General features: G+C 40.7%; 1 protein-coding gene across 2 annotated transcripts in view; it reads left to right on the top strand.

Annotated features, from left to right (window-relative positions):
- pik3cb (phosphatidylinositol-4,5-bisphosphate 3-kinase, catalytic subunit beta) overlaps positions 1-25,852 on the top strand; it is a 62,704-nt gene that overhangs the window by 12,632 nt on the left and 24,220 nt on the right. For both annotated transcript variants that reach the window (XM_080459776.1, XM_080459777.1), the window contains exons 2-3: positions 3,337-3,407; positions 22,873-23,068. In XM_080459776.1, the coding sequence (XP_080315902.1) occupies positions 22,910-23,068 (159 nt within the window). In that variant the 5' untranslated portion in view covers positions 3,337-3,407; positions 22,873-22,909. The remainder of the gene's footprint in view (positions 1-3,336; positions 3,408-22,872; positions 23,069-25,852) is intronic.

Below are 25,852 nucleotides of genomic sequence, written 5' to 3' on the forward strand. Positions count from 1 at the left end.
ATTGGTTTTACGTTTGGGTTGCACTGTGGTGTAGTCATTCGCACGTTTGTCTCGCAGCATGAACATCAATCCTTCGAGGTAGGCCGTCCTGTGGGTTTACTTTCTTCCTCAAACAAACATGCGATTGAGAGAATGATTGACTGGTGACCCTGAATTCCCTGTCGGTGTACGTGAGACTGTTTCTGTGTTTGCCCTATGATGGACTGGTGACCTGTCAAAGCTGTATCCTGCCTTCACCCATCGTCAGCTCTGATGTACTCCAGGTCCTCACGAATTGGATAATGTGGTGTTTAGAAGATGACTTGATTGTTTACCTTACTCCTATTTCTGTCTCTGACAATGATCTTTAATCATTCAGCGACTAATCCCTACAATCCTAAAAGCCAACTTGTCTGTTTTTTTTGTTGGTTTTTTTTCCTTTCACTAATTCCTTTTGTTAACGTGCTTACATGAAATTAAGGTTTAGCATAGCCTTATGAGAGAGGTGAGGATTAACACTTACACCTGCGTCTACAGTTAACGCTTTACTAACTTTAACCAAATAGGATCATTCAAAGATTGACGATCGGCAGTCATGTCAACTTCTTGCACCATTAACAGTAGGACAATCCAACAAAGTGTTGCAAGGTACTGTGTGTGGCTTTGTCACTGTATGTGGTGAAACTGTGAAAATAATAGTCAGAGAGAATGAGGAAGCTCAAAAAGCTACGGACTATTTGGGAACAGAGCAGAAAATCTCAGAGTTTTTGACCATTAAAAGTTGTTTGTGTATTACCATGTTTTTCTGAGGTGTAACATGGTCAGAAAAGATTCATACAGACTTTAAAAAAAAAAAAAAAAAAAAAAAAAAGGGAGACAATCTTGCTCCTGAAAACCACAAAGTAGTGGCGAGTAATAAACCCAGACCTCAGGCTTCAAAGAAAGCTTTCCAGACATCTGTTGTCTGATGTCATAGATTTATTTATTTTTTTCTTTACAGTCTGTGATTAAACACATTATTTTCGGCCCTTGCCTAAGAACAAACTCAAAACCCCATTGACGTTACGGCCGAGCTGTTTCCAGAGAGCCTGTGGCAGGGCTAAATTTGGGGTTGGCCCTCCAGCAAAATTGTCGTCGTTGGGCTCCATAGTGAACACTGTGTATTCTCACCAAAAAAAAAAAGTGAAACTCATGCACAAACACTGGTCATGTGTTAGTTTGAGTAGAATCCAGTCGAGGGGTTAAACATTTACTGTCTCTAGCCTGAGATTTTATCACCATGTTAAACCGTACACTTCCTGGAACTGATCACCACGTGTGCAGTTTTACTGTAGCTGTATGCAAGAATACACAAACACTTTGCCTGGTTCTTTTTTTTTTGTGTGTGTGTGTGTGTGTGTGGAGCTGAAGACCTACCTCTTTCTAAGAATTAAGCCTTTTTATATGAAACATCCTTGTGGTTGCACCTAAATCACGTCGGACTCGCAGGGAAACTCCTGATAGTTGCGCTTGCTGGCTTCTCTGAGTTACACCCTGGTAAACAAGATAGAGCGTCTCAACAACTGGGGGGGGGGAGAGAACAGGAAGTTTGCTGGCCTCAATCAGAGTTGCGCGTCATCAGTGTGTTTGTCCACTGTATACTTGTTTGCCATATCATTCAATTCACATCTTGGTTTCCATAGCTGCAGCTCTTTGAACCGCTGGCAGATGGTAATGATGGATAGGCCTGTCGACTGCCCCGGGCCCTCCTCTGTCTCTGCAGTACATATAGAGGTCATGTCCTCCGCCTCCCACTACATTTCGGTGTTTTCATCAAGTGCTTGGTTATTCTTATGGAAATTTTTCTTTTATGAATACGAGGTGAAGCTGCTGATGTTCTGTGCTGACTAGTATTTAAATATGAAGTCATAACTTATTGGTACACTTGTATTGTAATGCAGTTAAATTCAAAGGCCTCAGATTAAAGTAAGATTTAGTAGAAACGGGATAGTTTTTAACATTGTCTCTTTAGAAGGTTTTGCCTTTTCACACTTTCAAACTGGCCCACAAGAGGCTCCAGTCCGGTCCGCCAAACCACCAAGCAAATGGTAAAAAATTCAAGGAAAACTTCGATTTGTTTATATATTTTTTATACAAATTTCTGAAGAATAGCGAACACGACACAGTCAGGTCACTAGTTGATGCTGTGTTTTGTTTGTTTTTCATTTAATAACACATGGATGTGAACAGTCAAGCTTCTTCAAACTGTCTTTAAAGGCCCACTAGGTATCTGCTGCGTAAAATAAATTGGACTCTGCAGGTAGTTCAGATGGTGGCGTTTTAAAAATACTCTTTTGCATGTGGGTCACTTGATCAGCCTATCACAGTTATTGATGAATGTTTTAATAGACTTTAATGCGATGAAAGCATCCATCCATCTAACTTAGGGTTGTGGGCGTGCTGGATCCGATCCCAGCCGACTGGGTGAAGGCAGATTTCATCCGGGATGGATCACAAGTCCACCTCAGGACAAACATAGAGAGATAGACACACGCCATGGGTCAGTCTGGACTTATAAAATAATCTTAAACGCACCCTTTTGGGGTGTTGTCTCAATACATCGAGCAAAACTGACACAGAGAACTCGACAAAGAAACAAACTCCAAATGCACCTGACCTGGGATCCTTCTTCCTAGAAAGCCATTGAATGGTCCTTTTTTAAATCCTGTTAAAAATATCACAGGATATAATCAGAATTACTTTGCTGTTCAGGATGATATTGTTTACCAACAGTTAAGTTTGCAGGAAAATGTTCCTCACCATGAAACCTCTGTCCAATCGCTGCCAAGTAACATGTCGTTCTTTTACAGATGAATAACCCAAAATCAGGAATCTTTTGCTGCAATCTTTTTTTTTTTTTTTTTTGGTCTTGATAAACACGAGTAAAAATGGAAAAAGTGAGTCACCGACTGGATGTTTTGTCAAAATATTTTCCTCTGACACATCTGCTTGTTGTTTCGGACTCGACTGTTTTGAGTTTTGAGTTTTCCAGAAAGCCGGTGAGATGAACCTTCTGTGTTCTCTGAAGTTATATCTCCACTCTGACCTTCTCTGGAAGGAATGACCATGTGGCATAGAAATGGGAGAAAATGTGAATAGATTGAGTGAAAGGAGGACTGAATCGGGGTCGTGTGGGGGGGGGGGGGGTTGCTTTTGAGCACTGTGTTCTTTGTGTTTGCGGGTCAGCTTGGGCCACGGAGCTGACATCAGGTGCTGCTGACATGTGCTCGACGGATGTTTTTAAGTTTCCAATCCTCTGGATTAAATCAGTTTCCTGACTCTTATCCATTCACACTTTTCTACCCTTGTCTCCACCAGATGCGGTGTCACCCAGAGGCCCCCAGCCGAGAGCACAGGCACAGGAAATAAGAAACTTCAGGAAACTGCAGGTACGACGCCCATCTCTGTGTGTGTGTGAGCATGCTGTATCTTGCAATTATCCTGACCTACTTTTTACCTGTGACATCGCTGCGAGTTACTGGGTTAAAGTGGCAGGAGAGGGGGATGAAGCGCTGACTGAGCTGGAATCTGTGAGAGTAGACTTCTTCCTGGCGGGCGGAGGAGGAGTTGTGGAAGGCGGCCAGCACACGTAACTTCACTGTCAGAGGTCGGCGTTACGACATCCACTCTCCCAGCAAAACCGTCTGAAGCGTTGCATCCTCCTCGCTGCAGTAATTATCCCGAGACTTGTCTGGACAGCGTCGCATATTGTGCCCTGTGTTGTTGTCGGGTCGGTGCAGTGAGGTGTTTGGGAAGTGATCCGGATTATGTTGTTCCATCTCTCGCCAACGTGTGCAACCGTCAGAGCACACATTGAGCCGAGTGCTATTTTCATTCAGACTTGAGACTGTTTAGATATCGAGGACATGGTGGCCCAGTGAGCTGATTTGCTGGCCCCTATTACTTTTTTTATTTATTTCTTTTTTTTAGAACATATGCAGTGATGAGATTAACAATTAAACTACTGACATGTGGGAGCTTCAGTAATACTGACCTAATTAGCCAATTCAACACTGGTTAACAGCAAAACGGCTATTGGAGTCTTTGCAGACATGTTTGGTTTCTTTTCTCTGTCGTTATCGTCATATAGGTGATCAGTTCACTGAATCAATCGATTCAAACACAAATGACACAGTTTGATTATTCAGTCATTTTGGAGCAGAGTCTTCCTAAACAGGAGTGGCATCATTAAATGTTGAGGTTTGGTTTACATGTCGTCATTGTGGATTGTGAGTAATTGTGACTCCACTTAACATATTCAGCCAATTTTCCCATCATTAAAATAACTGTCGTCATTTTTTGAAAATGACGGTGCCACAATGGTGTTTGTTTTTGTATTTTGCCTTGTGATGTGGGCGATTGATTTATTTATATTTCCCCCCCCCCCCAAGAGGTCCACAGAAGAAGCTTATGACTACTTTTGGAGGATCTGGGTCGTGAGTGCTGATCGATTCGGCCTCGTGATGATTTGACATCGTCATAAAAAGCACCATGTTTCATGGTGACTTACGTGATGCATTCCTAAAATGTTTTCTTATTCTGGATTTTTAAAGTACATTTTTATATTCCAACTTAAACAACTTAAAGCTTTTCTTGACTCGAATCATTACATTTTCTTTAACTTAGTAAATCTGTAATGATATTCACAGTTTCTTCAGCCTTGTAACATAAATCTTGACATTTAAAACTTTGGATTCAGTGACGGAATGTAGAATATGTCGAACAAATGAGGAAAACAAACTGCATTGTTTGAAAGGTTTCTTTCAACAACTCAAACTCCAAAGAAGCTGCAACAGTTTGAATTGAAACGGGATGGAGTCATTTGCACGTCACCCTCTCGCATATTTTAGTCTCAATTGTACAAAAACAACATTTCAGATATTGAAACGGAGACTGGAGTTAAAATTTACATAGAAACTTTCCATATGATGTTGTGGTAGAGATGTTTGATCAACGTTTGCCCCTTTTATACCAGCTGATCCTCGAGGCAGGTTGTTGAGAATAATGAACTTTGCGGGATTATTTATTATTTGTTAGTGAATCATGATGCCTCCTCCCACCCAGAAGTTTTTACGTTCTCAAAAGAAAAATAATGAGATAAGCACACGTAACTCAACAACTACAAAATTAAAGCTACCTATTAAAACACAAATGGGGGATAATATCTATTATCTACTAAACTACGAGAGTATTTAAATGGTTCTTGTGTCATTTTCACATTTTTACCTTCTTTCGTTGTAACATTAATTGTTAGTAGATGTTTTGTAAAGTGTAAACCGTCAGTGAAGTATTGTTGACTGGATCTACAGTGTTTGACTTCCTGTTGTAATTCTGAGTAAATATTTAGCATAAAGTGCATGTTTGATGATAATACAGTTGGCCTCCCTCGTAAAAGATGAAGGGAAGAAAAAACATGTCGTGTTTTTAGATGTGTTGTTTTTTCCAGATTGTTACGTTTCATGATGCGTGTTATTGGATCATAACCTCACAATATGACGGAGGAAAATATGCCTCAGCTGTGTCATTTGCACTGATGTCAACTTTTCCACAACCAAACTGAATATCTGGAGATTTGGCCGTCCGGGGCACTATTTGCAGGGGCGGACATTCATGTCGGTGGGTTGTTATTAATGTGACATCATCAATGCCGCCGAACTGAATGAGCCTGATTATCAATAATTGTCAACATGAGTAAGTCAGTTTCCTGTCCAAGACCGACAAGGGAGTAGCGGTGGTTATTGGAGAGTGAAGTGGAGAGTGAATGGTGCAGACTTGCAGGTTATTTGTAACTATTTTTCTCTCTGTATTGTCAAGGATGGGTCTGCAGCTGTGTGTGGCTGCAGGCTCATCGCATGTACACAGTGAATGAGAAGATGTACAGAGAGGAACACTGTGAACAACACCGTTTCTGAGGATCATAAGATGATTTAAGTCATTTGTTTGCCTTATTTTGATAATATGGTGGGGAAAATTTTGCATTTTAACTGTTTGGAAAACCCTGATCATCAAAACGGACAGTAAATGACTATTTCCTGCCCTATAGCACGTACTATATTGTACCACGTTTTTGAAGAGATTGAACTTTCATTGCACCTTTATTTCCTTTTCGCTTTGCTCTTGTGGGAGGAAGTGAAAGGTTGAACGCCACTGATAATGTCGGATCTATGTCTTACGCAGTTCTTCATGAAAAGGTGCCTCTGTCAAGAGTAAAAAGCACATTTCAGTCAAGGGTGGAGCACAGAATAGCTCACATTTACCATATTGATCCGATTGCCTGATTTGTTTAATTTACTTTTACTTCATTCATTGACTAAGAAATGAACAAAATTATTCAATACATTTCAAAACAAAAGCTTTCAAGTTAGGAATGGAAGGGAGCAGATGGAAAAATGACATGAAATCTGCCCCTTTGTGATGAAATTACTATAGGAATAAAAATATACAACAAACAAATTGACAGTGTGAGAGGCCTGCACAGCCACTCTGACACTTATCCAAATCTTTCTATTATGACAACACTCTAATACTACTTCTCAGTTTCTTTGTATTTGAATAACGTGCTCGTTTTGATTACTTTTTCAAGTCTTGCGTGTTGATTTGATTCTTTTTATTCTTTGCCTAGATTGGACCCATTTTACAGAAATACAAGTTTTCTGGTTTATAAGATCTCTATTGATATTTTATATTTATAAGATTTGAATTGGAATATATACTTTATATACCACTGGAGATATTCTGCACCACAAACGTAAGTGCAGGACTACTATATTCCCTGCTAAAAGAACCCAAAACTGGTTTTATTCCTCCAAAAAAGAAAATCCATTGAAATGTCTTTTTTCCTTTTTAATGTTAACACCACGCAATCTGCCGCAACCTTTTCTCTGAGACAATCCAAGGAAGCCCTGCCCTGGAGCTCGTTCTCCCAGTGTGTTTGGTTGGTATTCTCCATCTGGCACTGACCTTCCTATCAGAGGTATCGCGGAGGTTACATGTAATGAGACCAGTCTGTGTTTTGACTCGGACAATGCAACATGCTCGACTGAACCTGACAAATTATAGATGGAGAGGAAAGGAAGGGTACCAACATGGCAACTGAACAGTGTGTGTGTGTGTGTGTGTGTGTGTGTATAATCAAACTGAAGAGGCGGACAGCAGCCTGTCATTTGCCACTGCGACATGCTCCCAGCAACCCAGTCACCCCTGTAGTGAGAGGATAGCCTGAGCCAAGAAATGTCTCCCATTTCCAGTCTCGTGTCGTAGGGTGCCAATGTGTGGCTCTTTGTTTATGAGGGAGATAAATGGTGGTTTGGTAAGTGGGAGACCAGCACTGAGAGTGTGTGTGTGGGAGCATCCCAGTTTAGAATTCGCTGCAGCCCGCTGTTATTTTTGACAGTTTCTTTCCACCGTTTCATCACGTAACGAGGCGCTGGAGTCGTGTGGCACTGTGTGACAGGATGGGATTTTCTATACATCTATTTCCACACTTCAACACCCCCCCCCTCCCATTGAGTTTTCCTCAATGACCTGAAATGACCTCTCCATTTGCGATGAGACGAACTTGTAAATTGTGCTAATGCCTCTGCAAAGAAGTGTCGCTCTTGTTCAAAACACACATTGTGGTTAAAACGAACCGTGCATTCACAATTGAGTGTTCCACCTGACTTAAATAGAGCTGAAACAATCGACCTCCCCGGGGGAGCCGTGGGAGAGCTGTGGAGGGGGGTGCCCATAGGAGACTCAAGTTGTGTGTCAGATAAACGAGAAAGCCACATGAAGGTATTATGAAATCAGCAGGAGGTTGGGTAGTGTAGTTTGAGTTGTTGATATTCTCCGTTTATTGACACAGACGGCCATTTGAGCAGCAATTTCCCTACTTGAACACCCTTTTGTGCCTGATTGCTGCAATTTGTCGCCAGTGTCTCACTCTCTTCTGAGGAAAATCTGAATATACAGACTTGTTGTGTGTTGTTTGATTCAGTGCAACAACATTTAATGATATCCACCAAGAACATCAAGTAAAGGAAGAACATCTACTTGTAAGCTATGAAACACAACTATTAGATCCGGGGGATTTGGTTACATTCGTTATTTTTCTCAAGTTTATTATAGGTCTGGTAATATTGTTTTTTTTAATCAATGTAATGAAATTATAAACTCATTGTATTCATTTATAAATGCAGTGAATGATCTCATAGTGGCAGCTTTAAACTGTTTTAGGTGGAGAATTCTCTATAGTCTACATATGAAAATAAGTATCTGTACTTTCTGCTCCTTAAATTCTTAAATGTTCATGCGAATGGCTGAGGCAGTTCACGGTTATGTACACGGAATCTGCAGAAGGTGATGAATTTGACAGTGATCAAGTTACATCAACAGTTGAAAGCCAACACTTCCTGTTTCCGTTTAATTAAAATGAATTTCATTCCAAAGTTAAGATTCAATTCAAAATCATATAAAGTTCCATCGTGGTTTTTTTGTTTTTTTTTGTCTTTTTCATCTTTGACTCTAAACTTTCAAAGTTGAATTATGATCTGTCCTCAACATTAAAGTTGTTCTACCAACATCCACACAGGAAAAATGACAAAAAAGACATTGTTTGTGATGTTTACTTTTTAACTTATGGGTCAGTAGTGGCCTACAGGTTAATGCTTGTAATTGGATGTTCAATCCAGGCAGAAAATGGCTCTTATTTACTTCTACATATCACAGCTGAAAGTATTTTATTTTCACTTTTTGTCTTTTAACTGCAATTAATTTATGATATTTATGTTTTTATGGATTGATTTTATCTGCCGTCTTTTCTTTGTGTGGCTGTGAAGCACTTTGAGTTGCCTCCGGCACACTTTGTCCTGTACAAATAAACTTGCCTTGCCATTTAGACGTTTCCTTTGTTTTAAGTTTATTAGTCCGCATTCCTCAATTGTTTGGTTTCAACCGGAGCATCGTCACGGCATCAAAACGATTTCATTCCATTCCAAGGATATAACTAATCATTTTGCACGGGCTCTGATTACTACTGGAACATGGATGACCTACGCTCAGCCTTGTCCCTGAATGCCCCATGAAGATGCACAGTGTGTTTCTTTTGGGCTGATACCCAACGAAACTACACAAGCCGCTCTCTGAGGCGCCAGGAGATTTTCTGTTTGTTTGGTGAGGGTGCTGCATAGAGTCAAACCCGGTCATATCACACGCTATGCTGTGCAGGAGTTGTGATTTGAAATATCCTGATATACTGTGATACTAGGAGAAAGACAACTTACATTCTTTTGTGGGAATTATTAAAAAAATGTGTAAATTGCTGCAGTCAGCGTTTTCCTGTTCTAGCCAATGGCCGAAGTGTTGAAAGTGCTTTGTTGGTTCTTTTCACTTGGTGTTAAATTAAATGATTAATAATTGTTTCCTCCAAACTTACTGCGTCATGTCAGAATCATTAAGCCTTGCAGTGGATTGATGCCACCGACTCGTCTTAGTTTCACTCATTTAACGACAACTCACAATATTTGCCATCGTAGAACCTCCTGATCTCAAGCCCAGTGAACGTGATACTGACTGATGCACTTCATTTTTAAGACTAACGTTGATCAGATTGATGTACCAGAAATTGACGCCGTTGTTTCATCTTTGTTCGGGATTTCGCGGAATGCTTTCTCTGTGGATTGCACAAAAAGACGCTGTTGTGTGAAAATGGAACAAAGGCCAATCTTCATAGCCAAACCCTCATAGAGCTGCTGTTGGTACACAAACCAACTCCACATCAAAACAGGAAGAGCCATCCTGGTCACCTCCAGTCACTGTCATCTGTGATTGCTGGACCTCACGACAAAGGTCAGAGCTTCTCGCTCTACTTATTCACTGCTATGTAACCCCAGTCCTATTTTAAACTGTACAAATAAGGAAGTAACCCATAATTTGGCATTTAAAATAGACAGTTTGTGTTCTCAAGATCAGCGAAACAGGAACAGACGGTGATCTCTTACTTACTTAGGCTGTGATGCGTTTTTAGAAAAAGCTTTCACAAATATTGATCTCAGTCAAACTGCGTGTGGATTTTCCTGGCATTTCATTTATTCATTTCCTATTTTACAGAATCCGATTGGCAAGCTCGACTTTGCATGAGTGGGTTTGTGTTTTTTTGCCTCGACAGAGCGTCCTTTTGTCTGTGGCGCGTGTCCATGTATCAGAGCTCATATTAAATAGTCATAAGGTTGTGATAAGAGTTTGGACATACGCATCACCTGTACTGGAAGGCTGAAAACTGTGCACTGTGTTAAGCTTGCACAACTAGTGCTTATATATACAAAAAAAAAAAACGAGTATGAATGCTGAGGTGTTGACTCAGGTGTGTAGAAAGCCACTCTGAAGGCGCCAAAGCTGTGGCAGAATTTGAGCTTCACCATGTTGACCCCGTTGCCCCTGTTGCCCCTCCCAGCCACTGTTTTCACTCCAGTATGTGTGTGTTGCTCTATGAGGCTGAAGCTGGCAGGGCAAGGACAACACAAGGGCAGTGTTTGTGTAGGGCACGGGACTGTCCTCGGTGGCACGCACACATACAACCATGCGCACACTCTTGCCAAAAACAGAGGCTTATTGTGGATACCCAGCGCAGTTGGGTCCACCCACTACAGTCACACATTGTATGGTATTTAGCATTTCCATCCTTCTTTATCTTTTTGTCCCATCTTTGTGCAATCGCTCTCCAATGTTCAGTTTTCCCTTCCCTGTCTCCTTTCTTGTCCCCCATGACCCCCTTGCTTTTGCCCACATCTCTGAGGGAGGTGCAAAATGCCTCGGCAGTTGAGTCTGGGAGAGATCTATGTTAGCGCGACTTGTTTACATCTGTGCGGAGCCTGTGTGTGTCTCCTCACTCGGCCTGTGTCTGTGAAGTGAATCAGTCTCTGTGGAACATCACACTCGCACATCTGATGCGCTCCCCACCTCTCGCTGACACCCACCCGTCTCAGACGGAAGCTGAAAGGATGAACTTATAATCCGCCCTCATTAGGCCGACTGTCTGCAGAACAATTCATCTGCATCTGTCTGCATACATATTAAATGTTAGGTTAGTGTTGAATAATCAGCCGTGTGATCGCAGCCTTCCCATGCAATTCTTTTTGCGATGTTTTACCACAACGCTCCTTCGAGATTCACGCTAATTGATGTCCTTTTATGTCAAATAAACTGCGTTACCATGGTCACTAATGCATAGGCAATGCTATTATCTCATATAGCCACTCACTTCTCATTAGCCGCCTTTAATGTCTTGTCTGCCTCAATTCCACATCGTAATCACCAAGTGAAAATAAAATGCACACTGCTGTGTCACTGATACATCACTGTCTGAATATAACTTCTTCCAACACTTGAAGTATTGTGAACATGGCTATAGATGTATTTTCTCCTTAATATGAAAGTGAAAACGCCCTGAAAATAGGCTATGGTTGCCTTGTGCATTAAAGATGTACAGTTATAGGTAAACATTCAATCTGCATAAATGTTAAGTATCACCATCATGAAATGAGTTGCAATAAATAAATATATGATCTTGATTATCGTTTCCCATATGTACCAATTAACAGTTCTTCTCCTTTCCACTTTCCAACAAAAAAAAAAAAAAAAAACAACCTTTAAAGTTTTAAATTTAAAAGTTCTAGGACTATTTTACTGGTCCAGCCCAGTTAAAGTGAAATTTGGTTGTATTTGGCCCCTGAACTAAAATGTGTTTGACACCCATGACCTAGAGCAAGGAAATGGTGTATTGCAGTTCTGTCGGTCTAAGTTAATATCACGATTAAAATAAAATTTGTAATATACCGTCCAGCCATACTGTGCACAGATTATGCCTGTATCTTGAAAGTGCCAATGAGTTGCAATACTTTGTGCCTCTATATAATAAACAAGTTTCTTGAACAGCGGGTCCTTTGTTTGTCCAAAAGGTCAAATTTTAAGACAAAATGTGGACTGGAAATGTGAGGCTCTGCTGCAACGTTCAGTTGTTGTTGTTGTTGTTTTGTGTATTTGACATGGGCTTATTGGGTAAATTCCCATCAAGCAGCCACTCGGTTTAAATAGCAGATGTTCTTGAAGCCCTTCGGTGCACTCATGGATGTATCTGTCTTAAATGGAGGTGTGGTTTGTGGCTCAACTGTATCCTGCTGAATCACTGAATGCAACTCCACTATTGACCAACTTAAACCACGTCTTGGGTTAATGACTCTCTATCATCTTGATGCAGGGTGACGTGTAGCTCTCAACATGGGCACTTTTTCCTTAAGGACTTGTGGATTACGCGTAATCTGTTGTTTCCAGCTCTCTGAGGAACGTTATTTTCCTTGAAGAGTTCTGGAAAAACCTGCAGCACCAGACAACAGGATCTATATGTATCCATCTAAGAGCAGGCAGTGTGCATTTATGTGGTTGAAGAACTATACTTAGAAATTATCCCTGACAGCAGGGCAGATTTTGTCCAAATCAGACATGGCACACATAGACGCTAAGAAAAAGTTTAATTAATGTATTTTTTTTATTTTTTTTGTTTTTTTCTAATTAGCTTTCCAGGTGCAACATGTGTTGTTGATATCAATATGCCGGTGTACGTGAACTGATAGACTGAAATGTTGTATTATTACGCTTGATGCAGCACACTGATGGCAAAACACACGGTATAATACTCACTTGATACCTGGATTTATCTCAGTAGGATTTAGCGGCTTATTTCTAAGATGTGCTAATACTAAAATTGCAGATTATACTGTTCTGGTTGTGAAAAAAACATATGTGGGGTTATTTTTCTTGTAGGTATCCTCATATTGAATAAAAAAAATGTATATTACCTTGTGTGTAATAGATCAAGATATATTGAGTTGTAACCACTTTATTGTGACAAATCAGATACTGAAATCGATTTGTCGGCTTGTTCCAATTAAAACTTTCAGAGGAAGTCACCAGGAACGCTAAGCTCTCATAATAAACATCACATTACTGTTCAGTATCCCTGATTTCAACCTTATCCCAGCTTTTCCTATGTATCTCCAAACGCAGCATTATTTCTTGCTTTCTTAACCAACTAGATGTTTTATTTAAATATATATATGATTAATTAGTTTTCCATCCCTCCTTGACCCTCCGTGACACAGCACTGCTTTGACTACCAGTTTAACACAGTTGCTTTCATTATTGAAGCTGAGTTTGGACGGCGTGTTCTCAAACTGATACACTTCATGAGCTGAACTTGTTTCCAGCACTGAACGTTCAGTGTGCAGTAACCTCGGTATTCAAATGTGGTGGTTGTTTTTTTTTTTTTTTTTAATTCAGGTGAACACGGCTGCTAGGTAACTGATTTTAAAAAGACTGAGCGTTGCCTTGTTCTCTTGTAGATTTCAGTGCGCCGTCACATGCTGACATCAGTCCAGGTGTTTTCCACCACTTGTAACAGTCATCTGGTCCTACAGAGGGTTTTTTGTTTTTGCTTTGTGGATCTAAAACAAATACATACAGGGACATGCCGTAACACACATACCTAAAACGGGCATAACAACATTTCACGATACACCTGCCTCAGCTATTCTTATTGTTAAACAAATTATAAATTCCACAGTGGTCCCAACTGAAGCTGAATAAGTTGGATCACGCTGTTTCAATAAATCAAATTCGTTGTGAAAACAATTGTGCAACACTAATTGAAGCTGGTTTCTTGTGGTTTGATATTTATATGTGCATGTTTTTAGTAGTACCATCGCAGTTGATTCATGGACAATGTTTACTCCTGCTGTGTCACAATAAAAAGACATTTTCATACCTTTACGTAGAACGGAGAAGTGCCAGACAAATTGAGACGGGTGTATATTCCCCATCACACTCTATGGATGTTTAATACCTGGATTTATCTCCACAATTTCATGCTTTTTGAGTCGGCCATTGCTTACCTGACCTGTTAGTGAGCTACTATTAGGACACTGGCCTGGTTTGACTTTGTCTCTTATGGAAGATGAGTTTGCCAAATGGGGAGGCGGTTGTTTATTTATTTTTCTTTTAAAAGGCAGTTTTCTTTGTTTTAGATGCACAGCACATAGAAATGATGGATGTTTGAGAGAGACCCTTACCAGGTCTCACTGTTGTGTGATACGTGCGAGGCAATCGGAGAGCCTTAACGTCAGTGTTTCATGCACCATTTTCGGTTTTTAAATGTTGAAGTATTGTATGAGTATTCAGAAACTGATATTATCCACTATGCATACTTGACTTTTTTCTTTTTTTTTTTTTTTAGATTTTCATTCCGGTTTAATTATGATTGTTACCCTTCTCTGCTATCTTAACACGAGGTTTATTTGAAATCTTTTGAATAGATTTACCAATAAAAAGTTATTTTTATCTGGGAGGTTGATGAAAAGACAAAAAGGAATTGAATAAAAACTGCTGATGAAATGCTGGTATGAAAGCATGATGCAGGCTTCATTTCGAGAACCAATGTCTCAAATTCATTTGGAATTGATTATAAGATCCTGTTTTGCTCTTCAAGCAGTCTGATGTATGAAAACGGGCCGGGCTGTTAATGCTGCGTCTCGTTTCGGTCTTTCTCCGTCCTTCCTGCACTCGACTGATGATGACTTTGTCATCCTGATCCACTAATAGAAGGCGAGGAGTGCATATTAGTTCCCTCTGCTGCCATTCAAAGTCAATTCGGTCACAGCGCATCAGGGACCGGCCGGCTCTCTCGGAAGGAGGTATCGTCTCGTGGTTGTCTCGGGAGATTTTCATACGAGGCCACTGAAGAAGACGTACGCTTCCAGACTCAAGTTTTGACATGATCAGCGCAGTTACTGTCATTTTTATCGGTAATTGTAATGCGGTCAAAAGTTTGGCCTGCCGCTGCGCAGACTGCCTCGATGCCGACTTGGTAATTCCCGACGATCCGCTCATGATTAAGTTGAGGTTATGAAGTCGCAGTTTAGTCATTTTCCTTCTGGGTCTCAGTGGCGTTTTAAAAACAACTGTTTATGTGTTTCTAGTACATCTGATGACACTAAAGCAGATGCAGCTAAAAATAGCTCTTGAGGAACAGGAATAACAGTCCAGCCTGTGATTCAGCCCTGCATCAGCTTTTTTTTTTATGAATGACTGGTTGGAACTTTTTCTCTCTCTCTCTCTCTCTCTCTCTGTCCTCTCTCCTCTCTCCTCGCTCTCTGCTGGCTGTTTGTCACTCGTTTCCTGTGCCGTGTCACTACATCCTGTCTGAGCAGTGGGCGTGTGCCCCCGTGTCTGTGGAGGTGGTTGTGATAGAGCGATGTTTAGTGGTTGGGTCACGCTCTCGGAACTAACAAACAAGAACCACCGAATACCATCACCTCACTCACATTTCCTCTCACGTGCAGCGAGTTATTCATTCACTGTGCTGATGTTTTCACAGGGATTTGGTTTCCTAAAAGTTCCCCTTTTGGTATTTCCGAGAACGATGCGTCTTTGTCATGCGCGGCACACAGCAGATAGCGATTTTGCTTTAAAATGTCATATGAACCCCTTCTCTTTAGGAATCCCATCATGAATGGAATAAAAAGCTTGTGGAGAGAGGAGGAAAAGATGTGACCAGACTATAATAAAACCGTGGTTCATCTAGATGTCAGCGCTCTTTGTTTTCTTTTGTTAGTGTATTGAAATATCATAATAAATGATTCAGGTAGGCTCCTTTTTGATTCATTTTACAAGCAATACATTCACCAGTTCCACTATCTCCTAACGGATCTCAATAAATTCCAGCCGTCTACCCTCTGTACACTAGTTTAGACTTTTCTGCTCGCACACGCCTGATTCAGATCAATGTGCCACCGTCGTACAGCTGTACTGAAACTCTGTAAATGAAGATTACAGCAATGTATTTTTTGGGGCCAGAACAGTTGGAAGTATGGACCATCAATGTTTTAGTTTTTTTTAATAACTCCTCCAGTGTTTCCTGCCAACCAACTTGAAGATACTTCATGACTATGATTCAGATCAACACCACTTTTTGGGTGTATTTTATGGTGACATTAACAATATGGCTTTGACCTGATTCAGTCGCAGCTGTGAATGATCAACCAGGGAAGGGAAAAAAAAAAAAGGTGGCTTGTTTGCATGGTTTCTTCCTCTTTCGTATTGTTCCATGGAAAAAAAAACAGCTTTGTTTCCTTTTGAGAGCCATGCAACATATAATATAGAAATACTTGTCTGTCTCGACATTTTGGCCAATTGGTTTTTACCATTTAAGTTTTCATACGTTTGGTCCTCATAAGCACCACCATATCACCGTGCTGTGTCCTTTAATGTTCAACAAATATGTAAAATATTATCTCCTGCAATTATATTTTGAAATTTGGACCTTGGCCTTGCGATGAGCTGACATGTCTTTTGTTTTTGCTTTTTGTTTTTTAATGGGCCGATGAGTCAAAGATGTACTTGAATAGTAATGCAACTTTGGTAAGTCGGCCATAGATGTTTGCCTTTTATATATCTAACCAAACCTCAAAGCATTTTAAAATATATTGCAAAATATATGTAATATAGAAAATAATTAATAAAAAGTATAATTGTAAAATTAACAATCCAATAAATAGTATAAGAAAAACATACATTTGATTAAATTACAACATTTAACTAAAAATTAAAATAAGTCAATTTAAAAAAAAAATGCAATTATAAATAAAAACAATTCAAAAAGTAGTAGAATTTATAGCACAAAGTAAAGTAAACAAGGTTAATTTCACCTCCATGATGGCAGGTAAAACTGACTGCTGGTCACAACCGCTGCAGCTGTGTACTACACACCATCACACATGCATACGGGTAGTCACTGAGCCTGAATTGAAATGAGCAACATACTTTAATATATGTTTACGATCTCCGTCCACCACCTGCATCCACCTCTAAACACAGTCAGCAAGAGTGCTGCGTAGTAGGTGACTCAAACATGCACTCACTTCAGCCCCCACCCATAAGACACACACACACACACACACTGACTGACCGCAGATCCACACACCATCCAGACGCACTACAGAGCTTAAAAGCTTTAACATTAACCCTCACACACTAGTCGGGTTGTAACACAGTAGGCGTATTGTGCGTTGGAGTACTGTTCATTCATGTTGACCACCATGACAGGTGCGTTTCTCTGCGTGCATTACCTGTGTTGTGGATCAACATAGAAAGCATTCATTTTCATAACTACACTGTCTGCAGCAGCCAGGTCATGTTTCAAGGCCAGGCCCTGTGTACTCTGATAAATGGGTTACGTGTGGCGGTTGTGTGGGTAAAGTATCGTACAGTGTGTGGGGATATTATGGCATAATTGGCAGAGAGTTTCTCTCTGTACCGCTGTGGTTCGTGGCTGAAACTGCTCCTTGATTCAGGTGGCGCCAACATGTCAAATGAACTGGATTTGTTCCGACTCTAAATATAACACATTAATCTTGTTAAGGCTGCAACTAATTATGTTTTCCTCTATTTAATATTGAGCTGATCTATTTTTGTCATCAAATGTTTCCAGAGCCTTAATGTTTCCTTAAATCCCCTTTTTGATTTTACGGCCAACTTTTTTCAAAACACAACTATTTAATGTTTTACATGTTGCAGAGGAAAGAAGCACATTTTTGCATTTGTACAAAACGGAACTGAAGCTTACAAGGATTGTGCGACAGTAACATTCCTGAAAGAGTAACGGGAATAAAAAAAAACTTTAAAAAAACGTGATTGCAGTCCTGGAAGTCTTTAGGAAAGGTTTTGAAAATGTTTTCCTTTTTTTGGGAATGTTCTCGGTTATCTTTATGAAATTGTCAAACTGTGTCCCAACATTACATAAAATGTGAATTTAAATAAAATGAAAGAAATTTCTGTTCCAACAGGCTTCTTCTCAACCAGCTAAATGTGCAATCATTACGATTTCACTGGAATGAGTACAGCGATGCAAGATATCACTCATGAGATTGTTTCAACGACATCTGCTGAAGTTGACAAGATGACCCATTCAAAAATGAGTCCGGTGTGCAAATTAAACTAAAATCTGAGAGAAATGTTCTTTTACAGGCAATCTAGTCAATTTCGCCTCCTCACTCCAGTGCCATACAATATGTGATGTTTATGGGAATTTTTGAAAATAATTCTATCTTCTACTTGTATATGAGTTCGTCAAGCTCCTTTCACACGTTTAACCACAAGATCCTTGTATCTTCGTTTACCTTTCATGAAGGTGAGCAGGAAGTGCCTGTCCCAAGTAGGTGCTTAAAATCTCACAAAATTCCTGGGGCTACAAATGGAGCGTGAACACTCGCCAACATGAAGGTTCAAAATCTCATGATCCAAAAAGCCTCTATGACTTGACAGACAGAAAAAAAGATGTTTTATAACCTTTAGTCATGTATGGTGGCTATGATCAGCAGAGCCTCAGTCACAGATTGCTCAGTATGAATCAGTAATTACCCAAACATTAAGCATCTTGAGTGAAGAAAAAAAATATATATATATTTTTTATTTAAAAAAGAAAAAAGTTGTCTGCATTCCATCCTGGACTAGAACCAGCGACATGTCTTCAATGTACATAGATATAATTAAGATGACCAACTTATCTTGAACTCGGTACAAACACACACACACACCCTGCCTGCCTAGAAGTGGAAAAGCTGACTCAGTCAGTCTTGGTATTGCCTTCGTGTACTTGAGTACACTGGTTGTAGCGTTGAGGTGAAGAAGTCCTAGATCTCCTTTGCAAACTTTATTTTTAGCACAGTGTAGAAGAAAATGTGTCACAGGACCTTTAATCACCAGGCGTAACCTCTTACACACATACATCATTGATTTAAACCCATCTCCTTTTTTTTGTTGTTGTTGTTTTCAATCACTCACACACACACACGGACACACTCACTCTATTGTAGACAGCTTCACAGGCGCCTTACTGTCGGACAGAGCGCTTTAGAAAGAGACCGCTGAGTAACACCAGTGTTACTGTTAAATGCATCTGGGCATGAAAGCCATGGCAACATGTCACTGGCTCAGAGGAAGCAAAGATCGACTTCGCCTTTCATAGCTGTGCTAAGATTTCTTTTTCGAATCCCTCGGTTGTGATGTACTGTATGTCAGAGGTCACATTCGTCTGTGTTCGCATTTGACTCTTGATAGTGTGAGACGCAAGTTTCTCTCTGATCTTCCATCAAGCCTTTGATTTACAGACCCCCCCCCGTTCAGTGCATCTGCAGATATTTGATCATGGGATGGACGAGTCACAGATGTGAATAGCTGATTGGTTTCTTTCTTTATTCCTCGCACAAGAAAGCCAAAGTATGTGTTTTGAGTAATACTCTTTGTCTTCATCTCTGGGAACATTTTTTCACAAATCAGATGAACACAAAGAACGTGTAAGGGGGAGGGTGGTGGGGGGGGGGGGGGGGGGGGGGATCATATTTCTTGAAATGCAGACATCCATCAAAGAACTTTCAAATGGAGGCCACTTTGTTTACCTCGCCTGACGCTGACGTGCTGGACGTCTCCCTTCAGGCAACCGTTTGTTGCCACATGAAACTCTCGTTTCTCCCTGATCCTGCAAACCCGCTTGATCCCCACCTGAAACCTGACCTGGCAGCGGACCTTTGGCCGTCTGCCACTGCATCCTCAATAACCCCGCCCCCCCCTCACCTGTAACCTATATGTACAGTAAGCCGGTGTGTGAGAGAGCAAGGCTGAGTGTGTGAACGCCACAGCAGGATGACGCAGCATTCAAGCTGTGTACTCTGTAGGCCGTAATTATTTGGCGAGGTCTTCCTACGTGCGATTGCACATGCAATCAGTCGTCTGTCCGCGGTAACGCTGTGCCGTCGGTTTTATACGGCGTCGGGTTACTTCTCCCGGTCGTAACTGTGCACCTTTGTGACGTAACGGCTCGGCCATTGTCTGCGCAGAGACTGATTGTGAATGACTGCTTGTGTTGCGTTGTGTTCTTGTTGTTCCTCAAAGTGTACGTGCTTCTTATATAGTGAGTAAAACGTTGTTTTGTGGGGGCAGATGAGCAGTCAAACTGAGGTTATGCATGCTGCTGCTTCCTGGAACAAGTTTTTAAAAAGAGACATACTTTTATGTTAAAAGCTGTCTGGAATTGTAATTATTGTCTGGGTTGATGTAGATTGGGTTTCACTTCGAGTTTCCTTGTATGGAAAGGTAAACATGAGGGTCCTTGTATGTAAACCTGCAATACCGCTTACTTTTTTTTTTTCACTATATTTTGTTCTGTCTTTTAAGTTTACATAGCATTTACTTAAATTAATTGGTTGTAACCTCCATTTCTTCCATTTTCATTTCTTTGTAAAAAAAAAAAAAAAAAACTTACAAGAAATATGACATACAGAGGTACACATGAGATAACAGATTAATGTCGGCATTCAAAAATGAATCAACATTACAGGAACTTGCACATTATATATGTTAAATATTTAATTTAAGCAGGATAAAGAAGGCGAAATGGGAGAACATCAGATATATATTGTATTCAAAGATATTTTTGGAACTGAATTCAATCGCAATAAAAAAAAAAAGTCTCATAAGATGGTGGTACTCCATTTGTCCATGTTTAAAAGTTTTATTCACAAAATTACTGGACAGAAAGGCAAATGCTGGCTCCTGTAGGTTGGTCTTTGTCTTGTCACAGCACAACTTCAAGGACGCCAACCACTTTAGTCCTTAGTTATTTGGAGTTATTTGCACATTGTCATTTCAGGGTTTCATGTTGTTCCAAACTTAGAGTTGACTTCTATACAGCTATGTATCCGGTTCTGACTTGTAGGTGTAAGATGTGCAAATAGCTTTAATTGTGACTCATATTTCCATGTAAGAATGTCATTCATTGTGAAGAGAAGCCTTGAATCTGAGATTACTCAGAAATTAAAGTCGCATGTTCAGCAACTAGATTAATTTAAGACCGCCTCGCGGAATACAGAGGGGGTATGCATGTCTCTTTGAAGGCTGCTAGTTTTTTTAAGGTTAAACGGACACAAATAGACTGACCTCACAGTCGTAATTGCACAAAAAATGTGTGAAATTGCGAGATTGAAATTCGTGTGAATGTGATTGTATTCAGACTGTCTTGACAAAGCAAAGCCTCTTTTGGAGGGGCGTTCAAACATCAGTCAAGTTAAAGAAGTGCAAAAGATGGTTTCCATCTCAATGGCTCATAATGATAAGGGGCAGAGATTGTGGCTCTAAATGCAGCGGGGATATTGCACTGTGCTCAGGCACGCGGCTAAACAGCAGCTCATCTTCTGGTTGCCCAAGCACTTAACTTGGAGGAGAAGACCATTAGAGGCAATCAGTGCTGTACACTTTTTCTTTTTTTCTTTTTTGTAATGGGAGGATTGAGCAGACATGGAGATGGACTTGTGGCGTAGGGGAAGAGTTGATGCACCCGGGGCCACTCGAGGACACAGTAATGAGAAAAATGCAGGTGGAAGTGGTGTGACGGTGCAGCTGCGGTTGAGGCAGGGGCCCAAATGGAAACCAGGCTGTAGGCTGTTTTTTTGTTTTGTTTTGTTTTTTTTACGCCGGCAGCTGGGAAGCCACTTAATGCATCTCCAAGGAACTCTGCACAGTTAACATGCAGCATGTGTGTGTTCATCCCTCCACATGCCAGCGTGTGCTGGGTGTCCTTCAAGTGCACTTGAGCAAGATTCCCCGGATCACTGTGAATATCGAGCAGTCAGCTTTGCACACTCGCCGCCTCCTGGCGAGCCCTCCGGAGGAATGACGGTAACATAACCTCCTCCTGGCTCCGTCTTGGTCGTTTACATAGCAGTTTTATGTTGTGTAAGCGCGTACGTTCAGAGAGTCCCTGCTCGGTGCGTATGTTTTTGGTGCACTTTTACCCATTTCTGAGTGTGAGTGTTTTCATTGTGTGTGTGTGTGTGTGTGTGTGTGTGTGTGTGTGTGTGTGTGTTCTGCTCTGAGGGGACTGGACTGTCAGATGAAGGGAAGGCAAGCTGAACTTTTGTTCTGTTTGCTTAGTGGGCATTCCTCTGAGCACTGGCCCTCATCCAAATTAAAACCAGCAGCCTCCCACCGGACCCGACACAGTGCTGCCCTCGCAGGGACACAGTGACTCTGTATCATTTGTGCCTGTCAACGCCTCGTTAATGAATATATGAGGGGGGAAAAACAACCGCACCGTAGTTCTTCTTATGGCTGACATGGCGGAGAAAACAATTTATGGATCTTTTTTTTTTTTTTTTTTTTTTTTAAGCTGTTCTTCAGTATTATGAGACCCTTACCTTTGTAAGCGTTTCTCCACTAGTGTGAAAAAGATTAGTCAAAAGTCAGAACACGACAAAATGTAAGAAATTAAAAATCACTATCCGTCCTGCAAACGACCTTGTGGTGTCAACAAAACTTGTTGAAGTAAACATTTATAACTATTTACAATAGAAAAATGAACCCAGGTGAACTGCCATGTAATGAAGGAGTCTGGAGACTATGGCAGGGGTTATAAACTTGTCTGAAATTAACAAGTTGAATGAACACCGAGTTACATGAAGGGCTCCTTGTTTCCAACTTTCTTAGTAGTTTAGTTTTTTTACTCACAAGGTCCCTTAATACCGTGTCCCTGGAGACTCTGCAAAGGTTACCGGTTACGTGTTGATTTATCGCTTGATGGTATCTGACATTTGTCCCAAAAAATTACTTATACAGTATTTTTCAAATGTTTGGGATGGAGCTATTACTGCTTATCCCACCACTGCACCCTTCAATCACTCACCGAAAACTGACCTCTCATTCCTAAAGCTTTAATGGCTGCTCCCATTAATTTGAGGGTCCATGATGTGATTTCTTTATTTGTCTCTTTTCCAGGTCCTTATGTTTGAGCTGGTATCGGGTGATCCTTGCCATGCCTCCTGCCATGACAGACCTCCTGGACATATGGGCGGCCCACTCGCCCCTGGCCGGACACGCTCCGGACCAGATCACCGTGGACTTTCTGCTGCCCACCGGCATCTACATCCAGCTGGACGTTCCACGCGAGGCCACGATTCAACACATCAAACTGGTAAGCCTTGTTTTTAAGGAAATGTAATATAATCGGCTTTGAACATGCTTTGCATAGTTTCTTGGAATGACTTGTTAGTTTGTCCTTAAATGCCCTTTATGCTTCTTGTTGTGCACACACACACACACACACACACACACACACACACACACACACACACACACACACACACACACACACACACACACACACACACACACACACACACACACACACACACACACACACACACACACACACACAGGAGCTGGTCAGTCATACAGACATTATCCAATTCTTTTGACTGAAGTAATTGTTGCAGTGCTCCTGGTGCTGTTTCTGAGTCTCTGTTGCTGTGGGGTGAAAAGCCACAGACTCCGTGAGGCTTTAGGGACTGAAGAAAATGACCTGTCCTTTTTAGCAACGTGTTACAGAGCATTTGTAGACTTCAAGGCTGTAATGATATTTTTTACTTCTGTTAAGTGTGGATAAGCATGTTTGGGAAAAGTTTTTCACGGCTACAACGATTGATCAATTGCCTGATTGACGGAAAACAAACTTATCAGCAACAACTTTCAAATTCCACTCACTATTGTTAATGTTTAATGTGTTTGTAGTATATTGTTGAAACATCGCAGTGTAACCAGGGCCTTAGTAATATATCATAAGCAGCTGCTGACTACCATAAAGTATTTATTGCAGTTTTGATCGCAAGTCCTTTGCCGGACTGACCAATCTGAGCCAACCATAACAGTTACTATTAATTTAAAGTATTTATTACAGTAGGAAGAGAAACTGGTTATTCTTAAATTAACTCAGTTCTCCTGACATCAACTTGAAAGCAGTGCCACTGTAACAGAAGTAGCTGTATTTTTAATGTAACGTGAAATAAAATAGTCTACGGAATAACTGATTCTGGAAATGGACGTCGGCTGCGTTTTGGGCCTACATTGACATTTGAAGCAGGAGACGTCTGCCTGTGTCACTCATTCATAACAGGATAATTAATGACCATGTTTTTCATAGTTAGTGTTTAGTTATCTTTTACTCAGTCCACATCAAACCTGTCCTGCATGGACACAGCTACATTCCATTATGGTTTTTCAGACACTGTTCAAGCCTGAGGACGTTCATCTGAATAGAAAACAACAAGCCGGTCTGTTTATAAGAACATAATGTCTGCCATTTTCAGAAAAGAAAAAAAAAAACAAAAGAAACACACTGGTGGCTTTTATCCACTCTGTAACATGACCAGAGATACAGACAGATTTCACTGTGACATTCACAGATATTTGCTTACAGCGACTTTTAGTTACGTGTTGTGTATACATCTGCTTCTGTGCTCTTCTTGGAAATTGAGAAAAAGATATACGAGGCTTCTTTGACCTTTCAGAAACTTCCAGGGTGCTTCATACAGACCTTTTATCAGCGATCAAACAGCCTTCTGAAAGCGTGCGTCTCCTTCAGTCATCAGCCTGTGCTCATGATGTTCACATCTGATTTCCTTGAAGAGGGACTGTTTTTAAATGCTTTGAGGAACATATCTTCCTAAAAAAAAAAATAATAATCTACCAAAACAATGCTTATTTTTCTTCTTTTCACTTGCCTGTGAACAGTAAGTAAGTAAAATTTATTTGTATAGCGCTTTTCACAGACATGTACGAGTAGCAAAGTGCTTCACAGAAAAAAACAGATAAAAACACATAAGAGAAAAAAGAAGTGGGGGAAAAAAACAGGTCTTCTGATAAAACGTGTGTGACAAATGACAATAGCATGACTGGAATTCATTAAGTAATTTGTGGAACATTGTGAAACCCAATAATTAAATCTCCTTATTGTTCTTCATGGGCTTTTAGGAGAAATGCAACATCACAAGGCTTCTTGGTACAGAAAGTATAAGTTTGGAGGGCTAATGTGTCTCATCCCAGGAGTACACAGTGCAGCTCTGTGCATTCACGCACAAACACAGGACTTGACACTCGATCCTGTGATCATGCTGTCGGGGACACAGGGACATGAATCATGCCACGCTGCATGCAGGACCCAGTATCCACATCCTCATTCCCTCACTCAGGAGCTGTGTCATGTTGCCATGAGTCACGTGTGTTTGTGAGCATAAAAACATACATTTTAGTAATATGTTAGAACACATTGAAGCCATATGTTTGTTTTTGCCACTTCCACTTCTTCCATTATACCATATGCCAAATGTTTTGTGTGGAACACTCCAAGATAAACCAGGCCCTTACAAAACAGGAGCACCGAGGAGTCGTCATGTACTCTCCACGATGTACGTGTTGTGCTGTAAATTAACGATCACGTTCTGTAAGAAAACGTCACTTGAAGCCACCTGAGTGACAATGTAGTTTTTTTCTGAGTGGGAAGGAAATGCTGCTGGTGTGACTCGTCTTGTGACACCATTTAGTGATAGAAAATTGTATTGCCACATTTTGTTTTATGGCGAACTGGGTCACTATGTCTGCCAGATGTAATTATCCTTCCTCCTGTATCTACGTTTGTCGTTTTCATGCTTTTTAGCCAGCTGCTTCTGGAGTGATCTGTCTTTTGACACCATCTAGTGGTAGGAATGGTATTACAGTACATTGTTGTTGTTTTTTGCTAATTTAGTCTGTCTCCACGGCACAATACTTAAGCAATTTTGAAATTACGTGTTGGCCCTTTTCTTGTATCTACATTTTTCTCAGTGCAAGAAAAGGAGATGTAACTGGATTGGCTCTTCCTGTGACACTCTGTAGTGGTAGAAAATGGTATTGCAGCATTTTGCTTTACCGCTAACTGGGTCAT

This window comes from Lipophrys pholis, assembly GCF_963383615.2.
Source record: "Lipophrys pholis genome assembly, chromosome: 3".
Classification (NCBI taxonomy): domain Eukaryota; kingdom Metazoa; phylum Chordata; class Actinopteri; order Blenniiformes; family Blenniidae; genus Lipophrys; species Lipophrys pholis.